Source organism: Xyrauchen texanus, chromosome 3, assembly GCF_025860055.1.
Source record: "Xyrauchen texanus isolate HMW12.3.18 chromosome 3, RBS_HiC_50CHRs, whole genome shotgun sequence".
Classification (NCBI taxonomy): Eukaryota; Metazoa; Chordata; class Actinopteri; order Cypriniformes; family Catostomidae; genus Xyrauchen; species Xyrauchen texanus.
In genome coordinates this window covers 18241930-18256000 of record NC_068278.1, presented here as the reverse complement: position 1 = coordinate 18256000, position 14071 = coordinate 18241930, and the positions used below count along the sequence as shown (strand labels likewise).

The window sequence follows — 14071 nt, the reverse complement described above, 5'->3', positions numbered from 1 at the left end:
CTGTTCTATTTTCCCATTGTTTTCCTATGTAAACACATGCTGGATGAATGTCTTTGACATTTTCAATGTCTCTTGCTTTTTCTTCAGTGTCTCACGCAGGTCCAGCACATTTTAGACACCACGACAAATAAAACATTTGTGAGTATTCACCTCAGTGAGTATTGACAATGACTACCACCCCTGGAGTCATGAGTTCGAATCCAGGGTGTGCTGATTGACTCCATCCAGGTCTCCAAAGCAACCAAATTGGCCCAGTTGCTACTTGCTAGAGAGGGTATAGTCACATTGGTTAACCTCCTTGTGGTTGCGATTAGTGGTTCTCATTCTCAGTGGGGCGCATGGTAAGTTGTGCATAGGCAACAGAGGGAAGCATGAGCACAACGATACATGTGATAAGATGCACGGATTGACTGTCTCAGAAGCGGGGGAAACTGAGACATGTCCTCCACCACCTGGATTGATGTAAGTAACCTTACCACCACGGGGACCTAATAAGTAGTGGGAATTGGGCATTCCAAAGAGGAGAGAAAAGGGGATAAATAAATAAATAAAAAAACACATGTTGCAACACCAGCACTCTGTTTCATTCTTTGCACTGTCTAGATTGTTTTAGTGCAGTTGTCACAAAGATTCAACAATCTGAACAAGTTCAGGCTGTATAGAGGGGACAGTTGCATTGTTTATTTTATTCCAGATTTATTTGCACAAGTGAAATTTCCACAAATAAATGGTGAGTCAATGCTTTTTTACCCTTCTGCTCTATTGCACTAAAGGGTTGCTGTGACTTGTTAAAACTGTGTATGTTTACTGTTTCAGTACTGTTAAAAATTGTACCAATATGCTAACATAAAATACAGCCTATTGTAACAGTATTTGCTAGGAGAAGAAATTAGATAGTAAGCAATTTCAGGTTGGGTTCAGGCTTAAAATCTGACAGTATTGTTCGGGCCGGGTAAGGCCAGGCCACATGTTCTCGGGTACGGGTCGGGTTTGGGATTCATTTTAAGGCCTGTGCAGACCTCTAGCATGGATCCTGATGATGACGACAGCTGAGTGGAATAATTGTCCTGCTTATCTGCTCTCACACAGACTGATGGACCTCTTGCATTGTCAGGACTGATGTGGAAGGGTCCAAATTGATATGTGCAAATAGGCCAGTTTTTAGAGTGCCTCGGATTATGGTGCTTCTATGGCTCCTGAGGTCTGATGGGCTTCCAATGCGCTCTGCACTCATAATCACTCAGCCTGATGTTGAATTGGCTTGAGCTTGGTGAGTGGGGTAATGAAATTGCCTTCCACAATCACCATAAGCTTGGAGACCGTTCCAATTTCTGGGAAATATCTGGAATGTTGTCTGTCATCTTGTCCGTTAAAAGCAGTGACTTGAGTGGGGAAGATGAATGAAGTCCTGGCCTCAAAGGCTAGATTGGACTCAAGCATAGGTTCAGCTTCATTCACCTGGGGAATCTTAAATATAAGGGTGTCCAACAGGGTGGCTGAGATGATCAGGCAGAGATTCTCACCCTGATGGAGGACTGCTTTGGAGCCTTGCCTGCTGGTTTTTGGGGCAGAGATTAAACCAGTTGGAAACCTTTGGGACAACTGCCATTTAATTCCAAGAGTGGAGAGCTGGCTGGTTGAGGCGCAGGACAGAAGCAGAGCTGTCATCCAATACAAGTATCTCTTCGATGACAACACCAGGCAATGTCACCCCAGAGGTGTCCTCGTTGTAAGTGCGGGCTGTCTTCTCTATGCTGAGGGACAGTGCCACACTCAACTGTCTGCAGCTAACGAGATGGCTGTTCATCACATGCAGCTCCCAAAACCCGGAGTGTGAAAAAGGTCTATTGACACTGAGCAAGTTACTGTGCCTTATTACCAAAACCCAGTTAAAGAGATTTAGATGAAACTAAAATAAATGAATAAACATAAATGATAACAAAAATGAACCAAACCCTCATCAATGCCATACATGAGTAAATATAAAGCTAAAATTAGTCAAATAAAGCTGTGGCTTTGGAAATAAACAAAAAAATGCAGATTTTGTTAAAGGTTCGGTCAGTTTTAACTTCTTTTTTCTTTTTCTTTTTTCTTTAATTATACCCCCTTGCTGGTGCAAATGCTGGTGGACAACAACATAGTTTGGCCAATACAAAAAAATGTATCATAACATACAGCCAAGCAGGTCTGATGGGACTCTAATTAGTATGATGATTGGAAATATTAAAGTAACCAAAGCAATATGGTCCAGATGTCAAAGTGTTCAGAGGGTCTGTCAAAGAAGAATATTTATTTTATCTTGAGGTTGTTGGCTAAAGGTTTACATGAATGACAGATGCTTACATTGTCACTGGTACTGTAGTTATAAAGGATTGTATCATGGCTGTAAGGTCAGGAATAACTGAAATGTTTAAAGTCTTTAAAATCTTAAAAATACTTAATTTTTTTATTTAATATGTATTTTTAATTAAATTGTTACAAATAATTTAAATATTAATTAATAAAAAATAATTTTATGAACATTATTTCATTAAATTATGAAATTGAATTAAAATAAATAACTAAGGACATTGGTGGCCAAAAGTTTGGAATAATGTACAGATTTTGCTCTTATGGAAAGAAATTGGTACTTTTATTCAGTTTATTTTTAACGTCAGCGCAACGACCCAACAACAATATAAACCACCGTGCAGCCCATGGAAGAGACTGCACGTCTATCCCTCACAGCCTTGTTGTCATTCCCGTCCACAATGAACGATGGCGCTGCTGTGACAAAGCAATGCAAATAGGAGGCACGCTCTTATGTGTCATACAAAATTTTAAGTGTTAACACTGCCTCAAACAATACATGGGCGATTGTAGCATTCCGATTCATTGCATTCAATTAAAAATGATGAGAAAGTCTTACTTAATAAATACTTTAATTGTAAAATGTACACGTAGCCATTGCTGGGACCTATGACTCCTCCACACCACGTGGAATGTCATCGTGAAAATCACTTTGTTGCCCTCTAGTGACTGAGTCGTTGTGGTGCGCTTCCGCCGTCCAACTCATCATGGAGCTGTGCTCAGAGGGAGTAGCTACCATGATATTTACACTGCTTTTAATTTATTGCACGTCCAGAAGTACCGGTTTTGAGATGAGGTCTATTTTTTGTACCATATCTGACAGCTGTGACTGTGACTTTAAACCGGACATAAAAGGTAAGGACACTACCGGTCATCTGTTCAGCCTGTAGTCAGCTAACGTTAGCTTATACTTTTATAACGGAGCTCGAAAAAGACTTTCATATCTTGTTAGTTTTTTTGTTTGTTTGTTTTTTTTCTTCTGTCAATCAGGCAAACTACCAAAGAGTTATTACTTTATTGGTATGTGTTTGTTTATTTAGCCGTTCCAACAAAACAACCTAAAACAAAAGTCTTGTGACACAACAAGCTTCTGCTTTGACACACTATTGTTTTTCTCCTTATGTGAAGCCTTTACAATTAATTTTAAATAATGTAACTCAATATATCTGTCAAATGAAGTCCTTGACTTTTAGTGACAGCTGTGCATACATTGAAACAGCTGTAAGTAACAGCTTGCTTTATATAATATACATTGCACCTTCTATTCAGCCCATCTGTCTTTACAGGTTTGGAGTGGGACCTTTATAAAAACCTTTATGGTCAACATATGGCTCAGGACATTGTCTCGGAAGCAGTGGTGAACTTTATACAGAATGAAAACCCTGACAGACCACTGGTGCTGTCCTTCCATGGAGCATCTGGGACTGGAAAAAGCCTGGTCAGCTCTATGATGGGAAGACATATCTTTGGAACAGCTATGGGCAGTCCGTACATCCATCAGTATGTTCCCACGTTACACTTTCCCTCTGCTGACCGGGCACAACAATACAAGGTACAACATATTTCATTTACTAATATTGTCACAAATGCTATGCATTGAAACATTTACATCAACAGAGCCAGACCGACTGCTGTTGAACTTGGTAACGGCACAAAATTAAGAAACATGCAGACGGAACATTCTGTCATTATTCACTCACCCTCATGTTGTTTCAAATCTGCATGCTGCTTTTTTGTGAAGGAGTGTAGCGGTGTAAAAAATGACCACGTACGGGTTTGAATGACACGAGGATGAACAAATAATGACAGGATTTGTATTTTTGGGTGAACTCTTCCTTTTAGTTTATTCACTGTGTTCATCATGAGTCCATTGCTATCTCATATTTATCTGTCCCTTCACTTTTTTGTTTACAGTCAGATCTGAAACACTGGGTCGAGAGAAATCTCACAGCTTGTGCTCGCTCGATCTTCATCTTCGATGAGATGGAGAAGATGCCTCCTGAAGTGATTGATGTTCTCGAACCACATTTAGGCCCCTTTCATGTGCTGTTTCAGACAAATTACCGCAAGGCAATTTATATCTTTATCAGGTAAGTTTGAATGAACAGTAGTGTTGTAGAGGCTTCAGGGAGGTATCGGCTCCGATACTGATGTTTGTAACCGGATCGTGTATCGGTCTGATGAGGCCGATCCAAATCCGATACTTTGTGTTAATCATGGTCATTTCCATCAAGCTCCACAAATGGCATTAAAGAACCATAAAAGCACCATTGAAGTAGTCCATATGACTTTTGCATTCAAGTCTCTTGAAGACATGCAATAGCTTTGTGAATCTCAAAATCTGCGTTTAATAAATAAATATATATAGTCTGCATGCTTAGCTCGCTTCAGTAAATTAATGGTGCTTATTTGTGTCACACACATAGCACAAGCACGGCTGATGTTGCCCTAATGCTCGCAATGTGTGAGCTCTCCAAACTAACTACATCTCCAATGTAGATGCTCAAAAGTTCAGTTCTCTTATAACATGCATTGAGAACAGGAAGAGCAAATCACCAGATCTTCAATGAAAACCATATTGAACACCATATTGAAAGCCCACAAACACACACATACACACACACCAAGGTCACCGTCTTCCTGGATTGTTCTGTCAAAAGACCCAGGTTTTCAAGTAAAGAATATACAACTGAAATACATTACTATTGTATAATAAAATTATATTATTTTATCATTAATATTAATAATAATAACAACAACAATAATAAGTATTACCTTATTTATTTTATATTAAATTACAATAATATTTAATTTAACTGGGTTCCAAAAAAATTATTGTGTGATTATAAAGAGGACTGATATCCTCTTACAATTCAAATAAACAAAACAAATCTGAATTAATTTAGTATTTAGTCCAGTCCTGATAAAAGCTGAAAAATGTGTAAAGAGAACTGGTTTCTTTCTACTGAAGACTTTCAATGAAAATACTGTTAATTTTGTTGCTGCATTATCTATGGACTATTTAATAGTTTAAACTTTATTTTACATTGTCCTTGTTACAGTTTATTTACACAAGTAAGGACTGATGACACTGTAAAATAAAGTGCTACCTTAGTTTTTCTTAATAGGCTGCACTTTATTTTTAAATAATGTTTTTTTGTTTTCGTTATGTTATAATGAATTAATTTGTAGTTAGATGTGTTTGTTTCTTTATATATATATATGAGTACTCTCAATCAGTTCCACATGGTGAGGTATAGATATTCTAAACTGATTCAAAAAACAACAACACTGGTATCGGATCGGTATCGGACAATACTGAGAGGTTTGGAACCTGTGCATCCCTAATGAGCTTGAACATATGTGTTGGTATCCGGTAATACAACCCCAATTCCGAAAAAGTTGGGACAGTATGAAAATTGCTAATCAAAACAAAAAGGAGTGATTTGTAATTTATTTTCACCCTTTTTCTATATTGAAAGCACCACAACCACACATAATATGACGTTTTACCTTGTGAATTTTTTATAATTTTTTTAAATGCACAGTAATTTCAAATCAGATGATTGCAACACGCTCCAATAAAGTTGGGACAGTCGAGTGTTTACCACTGTGAATCATCACCATTTCTTCTAATAACACTTATTAAGCATTTGGGCACTGAAGACACAAGTTTGTTAAGTTTAGAAAGTAGAATTTGCCCCCATTCATCCATTATGCAGGTCTTTGGATGCCCAATTGTAAGGGGTCTTCGTTGCCGTATGGTGTGCTTTATAATGCACCACACATTCCCAATTGGAGATAGTCAGGACTGCAGACAGGCCAGGCTAGTATGTGGTTTGAAGTTGTCCTGCTGGAAAATCCAGGGATGTCCCTGGAAATGATGATGCTGGATGGCAGTATATGTTGCACCAAAGTTTGTTCATATCTGTCTGCATTCATGGTGTTCTCACAGATGGGCAGTGACACACCCCTGGCCCATAAAGACACTGGCTTTTGGACCTGACGCTTATAACAGCTTGATAACAGCTTGATATCTTTAGCACAGATAACACGACGGCTGTGTTTTTCAAAAACGATTTGAAATATGGACTCATCGGACTAAAAAACACAGTTCCACTGAGAAGTCGGCAGCTGGACAGTTTGATAGGGCTTCTGCTTTACATAGTAAAGTCTTAACTTGAATCTGTGGATGCAGCAGCGAGTAGTGTTGAATAACTAAGGTTTACTGAAGTTATACCAAGTCCATGTTCATGATATCCATTAGATCAATGATAATTTTTAAGACTGTGATGTCTGAGAGATCAGAGATCATGCAAATTCAGAAGTGGTTTTCGTCTTGCCCTTTACACAATGAGATTTCATGAATCTTTAAACTGTATTGTGCACTGTAGAGGATGAAATGCCTAAATTCCTTCCAATTTGTCTTTGGGGATCATTGTTCTCAAAGTGCTGGATTATTTACAGAAGCATCTTTTCGCAAATTGACATGTCTCATTTGATCCTTGCTCCTGACAAGGCTGTTTTTGGATGGCCCTTATATACTATGTCACGATTGCCTCACCTGTTTAAAATCTCCTGCTTCACATCGCCTTGTTATTTCAACTCATCAAATTGTTATTAGTCTTAAATTGCCCGTCTCAACTTTTTTGGAGTGTTATGCAAATACTGTACATTTAAAAAACAAACAAACAATAAAATTCACAAGATAAAATGTCATATTATGTGTGGTTGTGGTGCTTTCAATATAGCAAAGTGTGAATATTATTTACAAATCAATCCTTTTTGTTTTTATTAGCATTTTTCATTCTGTCCCAACATTTTCGGAATTGAGCTTGTACGATAAACTGCAATAATTAAACCAGTGTTTAAAAAAGGAAAAAAGGTGTCAAATTTAGATTTTTCTGACTGCACTGTAGCTTTATTTTCATCAAGAAGAATCAATCACTAAATGCATGTTATTAATTGCTGTACTCGCTAGTGACTGGTAACTTTATAAAGAACTGGAACATAACTTATAGATGGTTTAATTATGGTTGTAAAATTTATATATCTCACTTATAATCCTCGCCTATGTAAGTGACACAAGGGATTGAAAATAAAATATATTTTAATCGTCCACTAAAGATAACATTTGTTGCGAACAGCTTACCTCAATGGAAAATGTATCATCAGAAGTTTATTAACTAGGATGCCTAAAGTTATTTTTCCTCCAGAACTCAGTGACGACACATATGTCGAATATTCCTCGCATTAATGCACTAATTGCCTCGCACTAAAATAAAAATACGACCAACAAGAATGCAAAGATTGTCTCAAGTAACACAGTCACCTTCACTGTTATAAGGACAAATATATATACACACACTCTACTGGTCAGAAGTTTTGAAACACTTGACTGAAATGTTTTTCATGATCTTAAAAATCTTTTGATCTGAAGGCGTATGCTTAAATGTTTGAAATTAGTTTTGTAGACAAAAGTATAATTGTGTCACCATATTCATTTATTTCATTACAAAACTAAAATGTAATAAAAAAAAAAGTTTTTGAAATTGATGACTTGGCCCAAATAATAAAGAAAAGTGGCTGCCAACATAGATGGGAACACCTTCAATACTGTTTAAAAAGCATCCCAGGGTGATACCTCAAGACGTTAATTGAGAAAATGAGTGCCTGTCTGCAAATTCTAGGCAAAGGGGGGCTACTTTGAAGATGCTAAAATATAACACAGTTTTGATTTATTTTGGATTGTGTTTAGTCACAACATAATTCCCATATTTCCATTTATGTTATTCCACAGTTGTGATGACTTTACTATTATTATAAAATGTGAAAAAAATATACAGTGGGTACGGAAAGTATTCAGACCCCCTTACATTTTTCACTCTTTGTTATATTGTAGCCATTTGCTAAAATCATTTAAGTTCATTTTTTTTTCCTCATTATTGTACACACAGCACCCCATATTGACAGAAAAACACAGAATTGTTGACATTTTTGCACATTTATTAAAAAGAAAAACTGAAATATCACATGGTCCTAAGTATTCAGACCCTTTGTTCAGTATTTAGTAGAAGCACCCTTTTGATCTAATACAGCCATGAGTCTTTTTGGGAAAGATGCAACAAGTTTTTCACATCTGGATTTGGGTATCCTCTGCCATTCCTCGTTGCAGATCCTCTCCAGTTCTGTCAGGTTGGATGGTAAACGTTGGTGGACAGCCATTTTCAGGTCTCTCCAGAGATGCTCAATTGGGTTTAAGTCAGGGCTCTGGCTGGGCCATTCAAGAACAGTCACAGAGTTGTTGTGAAGCCACTGCTTTGTTATTTTAGCGGTGTGCTTAGGGTCATTGTCTTGTTGGAAGGTGAACCTTCGGCCCAGTCTGAGGTCCAGAGCACTCTGGAGAAGGTTTTCTTCCAGGATATCCCTGTTCTTGGCCGCATTCATCTTTCCCTCGATTGCAACCAGTCGTCCTGTCCCTGCAGCTGAAAAACACCCCCACAGCATGATGCTGCCACCACCATGCTTCACTGTTGAGACTGTATTGGACAGGTGATGAGCAGTGCCTGGTTTTCTCCACACATACCGCTTAGAATTAAGGCCAAAAGTTCTATCTTGGTCTCATCAGACCAGAGAATCTTATTTATCACCATCTTGGAGTCCTTCAGGTGTTTTTTAGCAAACTCCATGCGGGCTTTCATGTGTCTTGCACTGAGGAGAGGCTTCCGTCTGGCCACTTTGCCATAAAGCCCCGACTGGTGGATGGCTGCAGTGATGGTTGACTTACTACAACTTTCTCCCATCTCCCGACTGCATCTCTGGAGCTCAGCCACAGTGATCTTTGGGTTCTTCTTTACCTCTCTCACCAAGGCTCTTCTCCCCCGATAGCTCAGTTTGGCCGGACGGCCAGCTCTAGGAAGGGTTCTGGTCATCCCAAAGGTCTTCCATTTAAGGATTATGGAGGCTCTTATGAACCTTAAGGGCAGCAGAAGTTTTTTTGTAACCTTGGCCAGATCTGTGCCTTGCCACAATTCTGTCTCTGAGCTCTTCAGGCAGTTTCTTTGACCTCATGATTCTCATTTGCTCTGACATGCACTGTGAGCTGTAAGGTCTTATATAGACAGGTGTGTGGCTTTCCTAATCAAGTCCAATCAGTATAATCAAACACAGCTGGACTCAATTGAAGGTGTAGAACCATCTCAAGGATGATCAGAAGAAATGGACAGCACCTGAGTTAAATATATGAGTGTCACAGCAAAGGGTCTGAATACTTAGGACCATGTGATATTTCAGTTTTTCTTTTTTAATAAATGTGCAAAAATGTCAACAATTCTGTGTTTTTCTGTCAATATGGGGTGCTGTGTGTACAATAATGAGGAAAAAAAAAATGAACTTAAATGATTTTAGCAAATGGCTACAATATAACAAAGAGTGAAAAATGTAAGGGGGTCTGAATACATTCCGTACCCACTGTATATATAATAAAGAATGAGTGTTTAATGCTTAATGACTTCATCTGAAAGTATTTTTTTTTATTTTTTTATCCAGTACTGTAGGTCAGGAGGTAATTAACAAAGTTGCACTGGAGAGTCTGCAAGCAGGAAGAGATCGAGATGAAATTCGGCCCGAGGAACTGGAGGAGGCTTTGGCTGATGCTGTGTACAACAACAAAAACAGTGAGTGTTGTGGATCTTCCGGTCAATCATGTTAACTATAAAACAGTTTTAATCGTGTTGTATTTAAAGGACATATTGCAGGTCGGGCTTTAGGGGATAGTAATGGCTAAAAGGAATGGTTCAACCAAAAAAAAAAATTCTGTAATAATTTACTCGCACTCATTTAGTCTCAAACCAATATGACTTACTTTCTTCTGTGGACCACAAAAGGAGATGTTAGGCAGAATGTTAGGGACTGACAACTTCAGTAACTATACACTTTATTGTATGGAAAACATAATCTAAATATCTCATCTTGTGTTCCACGAAAAAATGAAAGTCATACAGGTTTGAAGTGACATAAGGGTTAATAAATGACAACAGAATGTATATTTTTGGGTGAAATAAACACTTAAAGACAGCATGGAGAATAAATAATGCTTAGCTAATGGATTGATTCCTTCTTTTTTCTCTTTTTGTAAAGGCTAGTTGCAAAACTATTATTATCAACATATATTGCACCATTTTCTCCTGTAAAGTCTAATCTAATCTGTGAATGAACTTTGTTTCACAGGTGGCTTCTACCACTCCAGAATAATTACAGAAAAACTTATCACTCGATTTGTGCCTTTTCTTCCCTTGCGGCGGCGTCACGTTGAGCGCTGTGCCCAGCGGGAGCTCTGCCAGCGTGGGGAGTGTCAGCGTGTAGATGTGGCATCGTCAGTAGGGGGCGCAATGAATTACATACCACAGGACACCCAATATTTCTCCAGCACTGGCTGCAAATTAGTGCCTGCTAAAGTTAACCTCTTCCTTTGAGGGCCGGATCCCTCTAGGATCTTACATGATTTATTGCAGATTCAGAGCACAAAGCCCTTTGGGAAGTCGCACTGCAGAGATGAAGCAGCCTCGATTATGGATTTGGACACATTCTTTCAGTTATATGTTACATCCATGTGGCTAAATTCTGATAATGAGAAATTAATAGATTTCAGAAAGTCACTCTAGCTCTGGATTTTGCTGTTTTTTTTTTTTATCAAGCAATAATAAGCCAGTGGCAAGTTAAACAAAGCGGAAATGCACAGAGCTGACCACATTTATACAGAGTTCTCTGGGCTACTAAAACGCTGACCTTTTAGTCAGCTTGCAGTGAATTACACATCAAGTGCATTCAGTTTTCTTCTTTTTATTTATTTTATCAGGGGTATTTGTTTAACAATTAATGTAAGTGCTGTACTTCAGATAACAACCTTTGGGTGGAAGCAGTACGATTTTGTTATTCCTGTTATTCCCTTGCTGTACAGTGAATTTTGTTTATTTTTTTTTACCTTATTTCATATGTATGTAAATTATCTACAATGCCTTTTTAATATTTAAATAGGTTTACAAGTTTGAACCAGAGAAATCAGAAAGTGGAATATAACATCTCTTTCAGGAAAATTTTAATTTTGTTGTTAGGTGCATAAGTGTGTCTTAAAAAGAACTTAATGGCAATGAGACATTTATGTACTGCCACATCAAGATTTACATCTGCTTCTTTTGTCTAGAAAGCCACATTGTCCTGTTTGATTGAGGCAGGCTTTCCAGTTTTACTATATTATTTGAAATTACTTGAATTATTAGAATTTTTTCAATGTGATTAATGTGCTATTGTGCTTCACCTTGAAACATTTTCCATATGAATCTCGTAAAATTTGTATAAAAAAGAAAATGTGTATTGAGAACTTTTTTCTCTGTGTACACAGATCAAGATCAAATATTGCAGCAGTGTATTGAAAAACACTTACATTTATGGATTTTTTTAACACTAAAGGGAATTTGAAAGATGAAAATGTAATCAAAGGTAAAAAAAAAAAAAAAAAAAAGGTACTCTAAGCATTTTTAACATTTAATTTCAGCAAATAATAATCACTGGAATCCAGGTGAACCAGTTGTGTCGGCTAATGGCAATTCATTTGTGCATGAAGTGCATTGATATTAACGAGAGAATTCTAGTGTTGCTCTTTTTTTGTTTGCATTGTAAAGTTATTCTGCTCATGCATTTCAGAGTAGCTTGCATTGTGATGTCATTAATTTGTTAAAGCATAAACCTTTTTTCTGCACCTTTTGATTATCCCTTACCAACTGTTGTTTTTTTTTTTTGTTTTGTTTTTTCAAATATTATTTTTATTTTTTGTATTATTTTAAATTTTATCTTGTACAGTTAAATGAAATGAAGACACTATCGCTGCACATCACTGGCAGAATAAAATCAAGTTTCTTCTTTTGAAATTGTGTATCTGATGTTCTAAATCGACAAAATAAGTTTATTTTTACTCATTTTGACTATAATGAATTTCTACACTGCTTGCGAGCTTTTGTCTTATTCATATGTTTCTGAAACACTTTTATGGCTAGTCCTTGTATCTTACTGTGTAACTCTGTTAAATATGGACTGAATGATAGGAGAGCCCCCTACCATCCTAAGAACCTCAAAAACAATAAAGACCTGATGTAAAACTCTGCAGGGTTTGCTCCTACTCTTACCAAAGAAAGTTTCTCAGCAGGAAATGTTAGCAGGTGGTCGGTGGTCTATAGAAGGTTCATGTGAGAGACACCAGAACTGTGAGGTAGACATAAAGTCCTTCTAAGAACATTCTGTGGATAAGCTCTTAATGTAAAGCTTTTCCTACTATTTCACCTGAGTAAAAAGCACTAATACCCACTTTGATGACATAATCGATCCAATTTCTGTTTAAAGAGAAGGCCTGAATACTTACTCACCTTGGGTGGCATTGAAGGGGGGGTTCAAATGTTGCAGGACTGTTACAAAAAGCCACCAGATAATACCAGGCTGCCCCCTCCTTTCTCCAAACCTTTGCTCTTGGGTTGACCCCTGTGCTCCTGTTCACACGCTCTCCAAGGCGGCTGCCCTTGGCTGGTCACTGGCCCCTTCATTTGGACACCTCTCCATTCTGTCCCAAATCAGGTTTAAAAAGGCAAACCCCCTCCACCACTCCCCTCTGGCCTGGCTATAATGGCCCCTACCCTCTGTCAACATCTGTGAGCACCCCTCTGTCTCCTCTTTTTCTCCCTAACCACCCCATTATTGGCTTTCTTTCACTTGTAAATGTGCCCAGTCCTAGTGCAGATGAGGCTTTCATCTGCATGGCCAGGGTCAGGCCGGACTTAGCGGCTAGCTTAGAGGTGGGACGGAGGATGCAGCAGGCCTTGTGTGGCCGTAAGATGAAAAACAATCAGTGCTTCAATCAGTGCTCAGAAAGCACTTTTGCCTTTTTCTGGCTGCTTGTTTTTAGTTTTTTTTTTTTTTGGTGCCGTTTAGTGTGGTTATGCGTTAATAATAAGTTGTATACTTCTTGTCGTTATTAACATTACATTTGTTATTTTAATTTTGGAAACTCAAGAGTTTTCCCATTTGTTATTACTAAACATTTAGTTTATACTGTACATCCTCAAACAATTTCAATTCAAAAGAATCACATTTACATTACATTTATGTACTTGGCAGTCACTTTTAACCAAAGCAACTTTCAGTGCATTCAATCTATACAGTTTATCATCATGTGGGTTCCCTAAGAATCTAACCCATGACCTTTGTGTTGTTCGCACCTTGCTCTACCAGATGAGCTACGGGAATATTTCCATCATGTCATGCTCTTGTGAGATTACTTCTGGACTGTGTAACTCGTCATCTCCGTTCTCACCCAAACAATGGGTGGTTACTGCAGCATTGGAGTCTCCAGGACAACAGGTGAACAAAGGGCGAGAGGAGGGGGAATGTTGGGAGAGGGGTGGAGGGGGCACTGGGGATGCCCTTGGCCTCTGTGTGGTCAGTGGGGGGTATGGGCCTCTGGAGGATATATAAGAACATGTCTGTCAGAAATCTGTCCCTCTTTGCAGACATAAAATGATTGATAATCCTCTAACTTACTGAGAATCCCAGCACTCAGATACTCTGACTCTGTCACATCTTCCCTCTGGATGATGTATGGCCTCATTTGCTTCTAAGTGAGGTTAGTTGCAATGATAAGTGCAAATTCCTCTAACGCAGCAGTAATGCAGTATAG

General features: G+C 38.2%; 1 protein-coding gene across 1 annotated transcript; it reads left to right on the top strand.

Moving 5' to 3' along the window:
- The first annotated feature begins 3043 nt into the window (after positions 1 to 3043).
- tor2a (torsin family 2, member A) lies at positions 3044 to 12486 on the top strand. Its single transcript, XM_052107144.1, has 5 exons — positions 3044 to 3204; positions 3636 to 3901; positions 4264 to 4439; positions 9898 to 10025; positions 10579 to 12486. The coding sequence occupies exons 1-5, from the start codon at positions 3057 to 3059 to the stop codon at positions 10821 to 10823; spliced, it is 963 nt and encodes a 320-aa protein (XP_051963104.1). The 5' UTR covers positions 3044 to 3056; the 3' UTR covers positions 10824 to 12486.
- The last annotated feature ends 1585 nt before the right edge of the window (positions 12487 to 14071 follow it).

What these genes read in the sequence shown, in the direction of transcription:
- tor2a (XM_052107144.1), top strand. Translation starts at nt 3,057, where the DNA reads ATGGAGCTGTGCTCAGAGGGAGTAGCTACCATGATATTTACACTGCTT. An exon ending in ACCGGGCACAACAATACAAG is followed by an intron (nt 3,902 to 4,263) that starts GTACAACATATT and finishes TTTTGTTTACAG; the next exon opens with TCAGATCTGAAACACTGGGT. An exon ending in GCAATTTATATCTTTATCAG is followed by an intron (nt 4,440 to 9,897) that starts GTAAGTTTGAAT and finishes TTTTTTATCCAG; the next exon opens with TACTGTAGGTCAGGAGGTAA.